The 12710-nt window shown below is 44.1% G+C and overlaps 1 protein-coding gene across 2 annotated transcripts in view; it reads right to left on the bottom strand.

Annotated features, from left to right (window-relative positions):
* Positions 1-1186: 1186 nt before the first annotated feature.
* The window catches only part of RBM19 (RNA binding motif protein 19), a 146698-nt gene continuing 135174 nt past the window's right edge, over positions 1187-12710 (bottom strand). For both annotated transcript variants that reach the window (XM_075320009.1, XM_075320010.1), the window contains 3 exons: positions 7374-7494; positions 4193-4278; positions 1187-3139 (listed from right to left, as the gene is read on the bottom strand). In XM_075320009.1, coding sequence (XP_075176124.1) covers positions 4196-4278; positions 7374-7494 — 204 coding nt within the window. In that variant the 3' untranslated portion in view covers positions 1187-3139; positions 4193-4195. The remainder of the gene's footprint in view (positions 3140-4192; positions 4279-7373; positions 7495-12710) is intronic.

Here is a 12710-nt window from a genome sequence, read left to right as displayed (position 1 = left end):
CCATAACTACACCGCCTCCTATGTCACTCGGGCTGTGCAGGTTGGGGTGTGAACATCATTACTTACTTTTGGTAGACACAATCTGAGATTTCTGTCAATTGATTCCTATCCACTTCAGTTGCCATGAAGCATACACGCTGGTGTACAGAACTTACAGGAATAAAGTGTATATTGCTAATACAACTGCACAAGGAAACTATTAGAAAATCAGAAAGAAATAGCTGCAAAATACAATATAGGTAAACAATATCAGATTTGTAGAAGGCAATCAAATGGTCACCTGTTTTCAGCTACAAAGATCATTTTTACTTAAAGGGGTTGTCCACTACTAGGACAACCTCTTCTGATTCCACATTATCCCAGGTGAAATAATAAAGTGTAGACTCCTTTCCCGTACTGGTGCCGTTCCAGCGGTGTCCGGGCTCGCGGTGCCGGGCCTCACGTGGGGTTGTGACGTCAAGCGAGGCCAATCAGTGCCGGTTCCTTCTCCCCGAATTCAGACCAAATGAGCAATCAACAGGAAGTGAGCGCAGCCAGCTACAGCTCTCACTTCCTGTTGATTACCTCGTTTGCCCTGAAGTCAGGGAGACAAAAGCCAGTGCAGATTGGATGCGTGGCTCGTGTGGTGTCCCAACCCCACATGAGCCCAGACACCACTTGTAACTGCCCCGGTACGGGAGATGAGTTTAGGCTTTATTATTTCACCTGGGGGAAACATGGAATCAGAAAGGGTTGTCTTAGTAGTGGACAACCCCTTCAATAGGTGAGCTGCAGTACGCACGAATTGCCACTATAAAGCTGTTCTGTTTAAGCCCCAGTCACCGCTGGAGCTGAAAACTGCTGAACATGGGGTGCCAGATGTCAAACCCACACTAATATGATATTGATGTGCTATACGGAAGATAGGTGATCAATATAGTAAGCCTGGTTAACCTCTTCAATCTATTTTGCAATAGTCAGAGCTCCCTTTCTTTTACACAGAGGTGCGACTAGAGACTGCTTTATAATGGATTTCAATGGTCGTACTCTGCAAGCTCCGAAGTACCCTCTAGTGGCAGCTGCAGGAAGCCAGCATTTTATCATTTCTCTAGGGTTAGGAAGGAGATTTGGAAGATTGTAACAACAAAACTGCACTCATTCCACTAAATAAATATTTATAGAAATTAACAGCATAGAAACAAAGATGTTATAATATTTAAAATCACCATATTTATTGCATTTTTTGTGATGAAATTGTTAAGATATTAGGAGACAGGGTTGAAGAAAATGGACCATTTACACTTCTATGGGACCAATGGAATGGGAAAAAAAAATACTATATCATACAACACTGAGCTAAAGCCTGCTGCACAATGGAGTTCATACAGTTCATTTTACCCATACCAATCAACTTATTTTTATTTACCGATCCAGTAAAAAATAAAGTTTTCTATAAAATTTATGAAACATTTAGTACAAAGATCACAGTCTACAAACTGCCAAGACTCTTAGTGCCTTGTGGAAGATTGTCTCTAGGCTACTGCATCAATAACCAAGCTTGACGGTATAGTGTCTAGAAAAAGGAAAGTATTATGAAGTTGAACGCACACTGTATATGTGAAATGACATCTATGACTAATTGTGTGTTGGTGCACATAGAAGATAAAAAGGATGGGGGTGCACTCCCAATACTCGCAATGGGCTACTACATATAAATTGTAAAGCCGGTAGCCTAGATATAAATAGTACCCTATCCATTGCCGGACATCACCTTTGCCTGTTTTTGGATGAGCAGGGATGAAGTGAAGGGTCCCTTGAGCAGCCGCCCCACCCTGGGGAAAGGGTTTCGCACTGACAGGAGGCCAAAACCATTTAACATCTCATCAGGCAGCATGGCGGTCCGGCTGTCACCGTGGCAACGCTGAGGCTCAATTTCACAAATGTCACATTGCGTTAACATCTTCACACTGCCCCACAACCCTGGAATTAACCCTAGACAGTCTGCATAAGGGTACAGCCCCAACACTAGTACCTACTAGTACTTTGCTGACGGGAATTTTTTCTTTCCTAGTAATTGCACACTATATTAAAACTAGTGGTTGTGGATATTTGGTATATATATATATATATATATATATATATATATATATATATACACACACACACACACACATACAGTATATGTATACCCATATACACACACATTTTTAATATATATTATATATAAATATATAGATATATATATATATATATATATATATATTATATATACACACACATATACATACACACATACAGTGTGCAATTAATAGGAAAGAAGTAAATGAATAAGAAAATATACACATATACATACATACATACACATATATATATAAATATAGTCACATTTTATATACATACACCTGCATGTGTATATTACATATATGTCCCATTTTATATATAGATACATGCGTGTGTATGTATATATATATATATATATATATATATATATATATATATATTTTAATATTATATATATACATATTATATACACACACTCACATATACACACTCACACGCGTTTTTATCCATCACCTATACATCTATGGCTCTACATATTCACTGGGTCCTTTACATCTTCAGATCTTTTTTTTTTTTTTTTACATGCTGTTAATATTTAACAGAACGAAGAACCATAAATATGGAAAACGGGACTTTTAATTAAACAAGCAGGCCTTCTAATAGCCCCCCTGGGCCTACCTTCCATGGATTAAATATGATTTATAGGACCCATGACTCTCTCTGTGTGTCAGGGAGAACTTCTTTTAGAGAGCCGCCATGTCCCATAATGCACTGAAGTGCAATGCCTCACCCTTGTTGAACCATCTTGGGATATACTTATCCCTTTAACAGAACAAATGTTGCCAGTCACCATTACTGCTCTCCTGATAGCGCTTTAAGGTTTTTATCTTTAAAACCTTCCGAAAAAAAAAGTCCATTGATGGCAAGTTGCAGGTAAGAACAGTTTTCTGGTATAAAATGGCTCCTTGTATTAAAAGTCAAACTGTACAATGCAGCGGTCCGCAAGTCAGACAATTCCATCAGTGTCCAATAAAGGCTTTGAAATGGGGTCACAGTCACCCCAGAGATGTCATAACAATGGCATCAAATACGAGGAATCCTATGTGTTGGGGGGAAAAAAAAAAAAGGGTAAGAACAAAATATAATACCAAATGAAAATTAGTAGTTGGCACACATATTTGAGAGCAGAGTGATGCGCCTGCCAAACATGCAGTACACCGGTATGTGACAAGACATTGTGAATGCATGAAGAACGTGGCATCATGGCATTCTACACGCATTGAAATATTAGAGCAAGTCCAATAAGGGGTAGGGGCAAATAGGCAAATGTGGATGAAAGAGAGAAAAGGGAAAAGGAATAATTAGCTGGAGAAGGAATAGAGAAAATGTACAAGTGCAGTGCAGACGAGAAAAGAACTGAATATAAGAAGAGGGGGAGGAGATCCTGAGAAACGAGAGAGAGCAAATACAAACGATGGACAGAATGGGTATCCAGAGGAGGGAGGCTGCACTTGGTGAGAAGGGGGAGAGGAGCCCATCTGGCCACTGTGTTACACAGAGATTGCTGGTATTAAAGGTTCTCTCGGCTGAGTGGAATCAGGGGACGGCTGGTAATGAGATGACAAAACGCTGGCAGTCTGGGAGGAGCGGCTCGGTCACAGCGCTGCGCGCTCAGCTGGGTCATTTGTAAGTGTCAATCACATGGTGCCCAAGGGGAGGAAAAGGGGGGCATCGTCCCATTTCATCTGTCCAAGCAGAAAGCTGTAGCTCAACCAGGTTTTCCTTGCTACCTGCCCTATGTGCCAACACCACCTGTCAGCATGGGCATGCATAAAGGTAGAAAAAGGCTTTTGTATACAAATATAACCAGATTTATATATTAACGCCATACAGCACTAGTGCAATATAAAAACATCACACTAAAGATTAAAAAAAAAAAGCGCCACGGGAACAAATCAATCGGATGAGTCATGTACAGATATATTATATACTTATGGAACAGACAGTGGCAAAAAAAATGCACCATGGCATGTCGTATTTACAGGCTGGCATTTTGTTTTTATGTGCAGGATAGAGAATGCAGGAGAAAGTGGACGCAGCATCTCCCTCCCTAAATGCATTAAGATGCTGTCAGGAAAACCATAAGCCTTACATCTTACTCATCCACATCATCCGGCTCTAAGATCCCCATAAAATCCTCCATCAGGGCAGAGGATTTCTTCTTCTTTTTCGGCAAACCTGTATGAGGGAGACGAAAAATCAAACAAGTTGAGAGACTGATCAACTTAAGGTTTCAGAGAAGATGTTCATGTATATGCGGGATTGTGGTCAGCCGGAATATTCAAGAAAAGCTTTCCATGACAAAACCAGGTCAGTGTGACATTTATATATATTATACACGCACATGTATGCATGACAAAAAGCTCCCATGAATCCCCCTCCCCAGGCAAAAGACGTGTTTAAGTATCTCATGCACTGGAGGGCGACTGCCTGGATGAGTGGCACAGCTATATTCCCCAAATCCCCGGCATTATTTCTCACTGTTGCCCTGCTGTCTTCTCCAGGGAAGTTCCCTCCTTTGAGGATGGAGTGGGAGGCCCCACTGACTGACATGTTTACAGAATGCAGAAAACTAGTCAATACTAATTAACCTGCTAGGAGACACAGTTGCTGACAGAGAAAAGGAAGGAGGGGGAGAGGCACATAGCCGGAGCAAGAGGGGAAGAATGCAAGAATTAGGAAGTTAAGAAAAGTGAGAGCGATGGGTGAAAGTATGCAACTGTAAAGAGATGAAAGCAAAGGAGCAGCGGAAGGGATGAGAAGAGGACCAGGGGCAAAGGAGGGAGAAAACAGAAGAAAACAAGGCTAGTCTATGCTACAATTTAGATAACTGAACAATATTATTCAATTAAAAAAAAGTCTATAACGGAACTAAATAATGAAAAGTCAGGAAGACCATAAACTAGGGGAGAAGTCATCATGTGCGCAAAATATTGCTCCTTCTACTAGTTTGTATCCTGCAAATGCTCCCAGGCAGAACGGTTGCCAGGTTGGACTCTTTTGTAATATATAGAGTGCACTTACATGAGAACTACTCCGATAAAATTCGGGAACAAAAAATGGCATGTGGTTTTCCTGTGACTTACTGCGGCTTTGTGATATGTATTTTTGGTTGTGTGGCCTGTATAGGTGAATCCTATCATTACAATATCCTCACCTGATGCAGTTTTTGACCATATGGTCAAAAAAATCTCATGTAAATGCATCCTTAGAATAAATAGTGTCCTCTAAATGCATCCTTAGAATAAAGTCTATTGTAATTGCATCCTTAGTATAAAAAGTCTTATGTAAATTCTTCTTAAAAGGTCTCATATTGCAGCTGTGATGCGCCCAAACCTCCAAACCATCATGGTTGTGGCGGCGTTGTTAGATGTTCTATGTAAACTCATTGCTCATGACTGTGAGGTTTGCCATTAACAATTAATCATTTTAGTAAAAAGGAATGGCTCTACAGAAAATGCCATTTTGTTTAAATCAGGTTATTATGTTAAAGGAATTATTTTTAACTTTAAACAATAGGGCACTGCCCCATCCCAATGGTAAGAGCTGAAATGTAATCACTACCAATAGTACTGTTTTTTATGACAGGTGCATACATACAGATGGCACCCGGCCAGAGACTCTGCTGCCATACATGTTGCACCCTATAAGGAACTGATGATAGTGTCAGCCTAAAGGGAACCTGTCAGGTCCAGTAGGCACCCAGAATCAAGAGCAGTTCTGGGTGCATATTTCTAATCCCTGCCTATAGTAGCATAGATAAAGAGATTGTTAGAAACAGTATTTCTAAACATCCTTTATGATATGCTAATGAGGCCAGGGACTAGTACCCTGGGTATTACTTCCCTTGGCAAGTCAGCCCCCTTACCATGTGGCGTGCTGACATGTTAAAGAATGCACAACCTTTGTGCTGCCATCGCTAGTTTTCGACTCCGTGTGCATGATCAGAAGTTCTCGGACTTCCGTTCATGAGCATTATGAAGCTGGGTGTACCTGTCCCGGCTTCAAACTGGTGTAGTGTGCATGACCGGAAATTTAGGGACTTCTGATTATGCGCACTGACCTGAAAACCAGCTTCGGCCGCGGCGACAGCAGAGAGGGGAGAGCGACCAATGCCTCTGAGGTTGTGCATTCATCAGCAGGTTAGCACGCCCACAGTGGCGTGCTGCTTACACGATAAGGGGGCTGACTTGCCAAGGGAAATAACGCCCTTGCGACTAGTCGCTGGCCTCATTAGCATATCATAAAGGATCTTTACAAATACTTTTTGCACTTTATAGAAGAGTTTTCAGCAGCCTCCTTATCCTCACAGGAAGGAGGTAGGAATGGCATACCAAGAGGCGCGTTGAGATTCTTTAAATAGAATTTAATACGGGTATCGCATATCCATTAATCACACCAAAGTGCATACAAAAAATAAGTGGTGCAACATTTCATCAGACATGTAGGCAAAGGGCACCGCACACAAATTTGGAAGATCCAGGGTACGGGAGGGCTTACTCAAAAAAAGGCAAACCCAGACACAATACTACATCCTTTTTGCAGTGTGTGACAAGAAAGCGTTATTAATGGACATGAGAGTCCCATAAAAATTCTCTTAAAAGCATCTCTATGTGCCTCCTGGTGAGCAATTCCTGTCTCCTTCTTGCTACAGTCTTACAGGAACTAAATGGTTGGTTCTAAAGGAATTACAACCCTCTTCAATCTACACTAATTCCTAAGGGTGTGCTGCTTACCCTTTTGTTGATTCATTATCATCACAGACAGGATTACAATGGACGATCACACCTCTATATACAGTAGATGATACAGTATCCACCATTCAAAATAGCGAATGTCACAGCTCACCTCCACCCTCCTTTAGCAATGACTTTTACACACACACTCATTAGATGATTCAATACAAAAGATAGGGTCTTAGTCAATCTTTTGCTGCTAATATACATATGAGCTTTCAGAAAGTGAGTCTAGAGAGGCTTCAGTGACCAGTGTGAAAACAGCAAGATTTTTACTTTTTGTAATACAGAGATATATAACAAAAAAAAAAAAAACAAAAACAAAACAAAAACCACACATAGAACATAAAAACCTGATTGAAACAGTACAACATTTTCTGATGGTAAAATTAAAGGCAATGTATGTGAGAACCGTAGCAACTTACACAATGATTCTGGCTTTTGGCCGCATCACACCTGCTGTACAATGGCAACTACCGGAGATCCTACACCCAACTTCTACTGCTGGATGAATTAAATCTAACACTGACAACTCACCATGATATTGCTCAGCTGTCTTTCTCCTCAGAGTCTCCACACTTTCTTCTGTATCTGCCCACTCCAGGACCAGCCTACGCCCATACAGATGGGTACTGTGACACAACGCACTGAAAGCTCTCTGTGAAGAAAGGTGAAATTTAACAGAAGAGAATCAAATGTGAATAAAAAAATGGATGAAAAATGGATGTATGTATAGGTTATATATATATATATATATATATATATATATATATATATATATATATATATATATATATATATATATATATATATCTATATAATTGCCTTATTCTGTCTGTCTGTCTGTCTGTCATGCTCCGAAATTGTGTCCTTACGGTGACACAAAGCTGATTGGCCGCTGGGCTCACCATGGCCCCGCCCCCCCACACGGATTGGCCTCTCGCCCCGGCTCTCTGCAGGCCCCGCCCCCCTCACGCAATGCACGCTCGCTCTGGCCCAACTGACACGGAGCCGCGACTCCCAGGTGAGTACACACACACATCAGATCACACTCACTCTCACACTCACTCTCACACACACCTCACACATCACAACATGCTGGGATATCGCTTGCTTCTACACCGGCTGCGTCAGGATCCCGGCAGCGCCAGACATAACCTTGCGATGCTGGGATCTTGACGGAGGCCGTGAAAGCTGGTAACCATTATACACATCGGGTAACTAAGGTCCCTTAGTTACCCGATGTGTATCATAGTTACCAGTGTACACCGGCTCACACTCACTCTCACACACACCTCACACACACATCACATCGCATCCACACATCAAGGTCCTGCAGCTGCGGAACATACACACACATAACAGCACACACACACACACACATACACACATCAGATCACACTCACACACACCTCATCGCATCCACATACTCACAACATCCTGGGATATCGCTTGCTTCTCGGCGGCGGTACTGTGCTGTTAGCTTCCAGGACCTGCGGGAGGATCACATGGCCAGAAGCATGTGATACCTCCGGATGTTGTGAGTATAAGCGCGTATGTGCGATATCGTCAGTGTCTGTGTGTGTGAGTGGATGCGATCGGGTGTGTGTGAGTGGATGCGATCGGGTGTGTGTGAGTGGATGCGATCGGGTGTGTGTGAGTGGATGCGATCGGCTGTGTGTGAGTGGATGCGATCGGCTGTGTGTGAGTGGATGCGATCGGGTGTGTGTGAGTGGATGCGATCGGGTGTGTGTGAGTGGATGCGATCGGGTGTGTGTGAGTGGATGCGATCGGGTGTGTGAGTGTCGGCAGAGGAGCACGGCGTGCTGGAGGAGGCTGGGAGCAGAGAGGCTGATCATGGGGAAGGCTGGGAGGAGAGAGGCTGATGCTGGGGGAGGCTGGGAGGGGGAGGCTGGGACGAGGGAGGCTGATGCTGGTGGAGGCTGATGCTTGGGGAGGCTGGAAGGAGAGAGGCTAATGCTGGTGGAGGCTAATGCTGGTGGAGGCTGATGCTTGGGGAGGCTGATGCTGGGGGAGGCTGATGCTGGGGGAGACTGGGAGGGGAAGGCTGATGCTGAGGGAGGCTGGGAGGAAGGAGGCTGGGAGGAGAGAGGCTGATCCTGGGAAAGGCTGGGAACGGGAGGCTGATGCTGAGGGAGGCTGGAAGGAGAGAGGCTGATGCTGGGGGAGGCTGGAAGGAGAGAGGCTGATGCTGGTGGAGGCTGATGCTTGGGGAGGCTGATGCTGGGGGAGACTGGGAGCGGAAGGCTGATGCTGAGGGAGGCTGGGAGGGGGAGGCTGGGAGGAAGGAGGCTGGGAGGAGAGAGGCTGATCCTGGGGAAGGCTGGGAAGGGGAGGCTGATGCTGGGGGAGGCTGGAAGGAGAGAGGCTGATGCTGGTGGAGGCTGATGCATGGGGAGACTGATGCTGGGGGAGACTTGGAGCGGAAGGCTGATGCTGAGGGAGGCTGGGAGGGGGAGGCTGGGAGGAAGGAGGCTGGGAGGAGAGAGGCTGATCCTGGGGAAGGCTGGGAAGGGGAGGCTGATGCTGAGGGAAGCTGGAAGGAGAGAGGCTGATGCTGGGGGAGGCTGGAAGGAGAGAGGCTGAGGCTGGGAGGAGAGAGGCTGATGATGGGGAAGGCTGATGCTGAGGGAGGCTGGGAGGGGAAAGCTGATGCTGGGGAAGGCTGGGAGGACGGAGGCTGGGAGGAGAGAGGCTGATCCTGGGGAAGGCTGGGAGAGGGAGGCTGATGCTGGAGGAGGCTGGAAGGAGAGAGGCTGATGCTGGCGGAGGCTGATGCTGGGGGAGGCTGGAAGGAGAGAGGCTGATGCTGGTGGAGGCTGATGCTTGGGGAGGCTGGGAGAGGGAGGCTGATGCTGAGGGAGGCTGGGAGGAGGGAGGCTGGGTGAGGTAGGCTGAGAGAAGAGAGGCTGATGCACACACACACACACACACGCGCGCACTGCACAACACACCACACACACACACACTGGGAACCACAAACAACTGCCCTACACAGACACCCACACACACAGACAACGCTGCACACACACACAACACCCAACACACAAACACCGCGGCACACACAAATATACGCACATACCGCACAACACACACATTGCACAAAACATACCTCCCCCCAAAACACACCACACACACACAAACCGCGCAACACACACACACAACGCTACAGACACACAGCGCTCCACAAACAACGCAACACACGCAACACACATACAACACCGCTCTCACCCCCCGCCACACCCAGACAACACCCAGAACATGTACAGCGCCTACACAAACACTTGGTAACTACACACAACAACATCTCTAAATATATATAAATATATATATATATATAACAAAAATCATACATGAACTACACAATACGTAAATTCTAGAATACCCGATGCGTAGAATCGGGCCACCTTCTAGTATATATATATATATATATATTATAATGCTATCATAAAAGCACAGGACTATATCAGAACAAAGTTCTGCCAATTGTGCTAAAATAACAGGACGTGAAAACATTACAGCCTTACTCCGGGGTGTTATTTGGTTTAGTACCCGGACATGACCCTGGACCCCACACCCCATAGAGGTAAATAGAACTCTAAAACGATCATAGTAAGGGCTACGGGGCTGTACAAAAGGAAGGAAAGGGGGGGGGGCAAGGGCAGGACAATTGCCCTGCAAACAAATAAGGATAGGGAATAAATATCACCCTTATTTTTATTTTTAGCAGCCAAGGTAAAAGAAACAGCTGCAGTCCTCCGCTGTCTGCTTTATCTTGGCTGTTTATAGAGGGGATCCCAAGACACATTTAAAAAAAAAATATTTTTTATGGTGTAACACTGTACACTTACCGGGTTAGTGATGAGTGTTTCTGATAAGCGACTCTCCATTACTTACCCCGTGGGCTTGACGCCAGCTGTCAATTCACAGCTTACATCAACCCCAAAAATATTACCACTTCTGGGGTGGCTGCGGTCTGCTATTTTTCAGCTGGGAAGGGCCAAATAACCGTGGCCTTTCCCAGCCTCATAATACCAGCCCCAGCTGTCTGTTTTACCATGGCTGGTTATCAAAAATAGAAGGCAACTCCATTTCCTTTTTTTTTTTACTTTGTTCCAAGCAGCATCCAGGCATCTTCCCCATGCCAAACGCTTGTCAATTTACTCAGCATCCGAACTCTTACTTCTATGAGTAGTCAGTGTTTGAGCCACAAACACTAGGTGTCCGGTATGAACCCCGAGCCGTCCCCTGACCCCTCTGTTATACTCACTTTCTGATGGTTTTAGCTATCGCCACTGCTCTGGTTGGTTTCCTGTGATTTTTGACCTGCCATCAGCTCCAGCGCTTCATGGAGCGCAAAGGAGGTAACAACTCAATACAAGTGTATGGGAGCCTTGTTCTGGCTCTCAGAGATGCATTGGTAGCTTGTGACATAACTTCTGTCTTCCGTAGAGCCAGAAATTACTGTCCTAAGATCGCAGCGCGGGAATAGAGCGGTGAAGATAAAAGGTGAAGCTGCCACAAGGTGAGTATATGATAGGGTCAGTAGGCTTACATTTAAAGCACCACTCCAGTGCTGAAAAAACCCCAAAAATGATGGAGTGCTGCTTTAATGAAGACTCAAAACATCATGCACAAGTCCACAGGCAGTAAATTACCTGGAAGGAAATACCCAATAGCTCCACTATTTTTCTAATTAGCACAAGCCTCATTAGGATACATACCACCTCTCTATTGACTTCAATGGGGAAAATTACCGGATTGAATGATCAAATGGCAGCCATTTTCCCAGTAGGCAGGGGTGTCAAACATGTTTAAAATGGGAATATCCATTTCATGGCCACCTTGTTTCCAGTACAGGGCTATTGTTAATCTTGGGTTAAAATAGATAATGAAACTTGGCTGAAAATAAATAAGGATCATGTGACACAAAGTGATTCTATCACCATATTTCACTCTGCAAACTGTATAAACTGTTAAATAAATCTCTAATGCCTGATGAGGCTGGTGTACTTACTTTGAAAGAACATGTCAGAATGGCTTTACTATACTTATAATATATGCATTTATATTATTTACTAACTTATATAGCGCTATTAATTCCACAGCGCTTTACAGACATGATCATCACTGTCCCTAATGGGGCTCACAATCTAAATTCTACATCAGCATGTCTTTGGTAACTCACATTGAGGCTCCCATAAGACTTGCATTAAAAAAACGACTTTTGGTCTACACAGCTAAGAGCTAGACACATGAATGAGCATACTATTATAAGGATTATACAGCCATTCTGGAAATATTTGCAAAGTAAGTATACCAGCCTTATTCAGTGTGAGAAAAAATTCTTAATTAGTGATGAGCAAACCCAAACTTTATAAAAAAAAAAAAAAGTTTGTGTCCGAGTTCAGGTGCTTTCTTGCATGGAGAATATGCCTGTACATTCCTGTGAACAAAATAATAATCTAATGGATGCACCACTTCGAGGGTGACTGCGGTCTGCTATTTTTATGCTTGGAAGGGCCCAATAACCATGGGCCTTCCTAGCCTGATAATACCAGACCTCAGCTGTTAGCTTTATCTTGGCTGGTTAGCAAACATAGGGGGGGAATCCATGCCGTTTTTTAATTCTATTTATTTTTTTTAAATTCTGCAGTGTCCCCTCTATTTTTGATGACCAACTAAGGTAGAGCAGACATTATGGACTGCAGCGCCCAGCTGTCTGCTTTACCCGTGCTGGTTTTCAAAAATAGGTGGGACCCCACATCAAATGTTTTTTATTATTTATACCTTATCCACATTTGTTTGCAGGGCCACTATCCTACTTTTACCCCATTTTCCTTCCTTTCTTAC

This window comes from Anomaloglossus baeobatrachus, chromosome 1, assembly GCF_048569485.1.
Source record: "Anomaloglossus baeobatrachus isolate aAnoBae1 chromosome 1, aAnoBae1.hap1, whole genome shotgun sequence".
Lineage (NCBI taxonomy): Eukaryota > Metazoa > Chordata > Amphibia > Anura > Aromobatidae > Anomaloglossus > Anomaloglossus baeobatrachus.
This window is presented reverse-complemented; position numbering and strand designations above follow the sequence as displayed.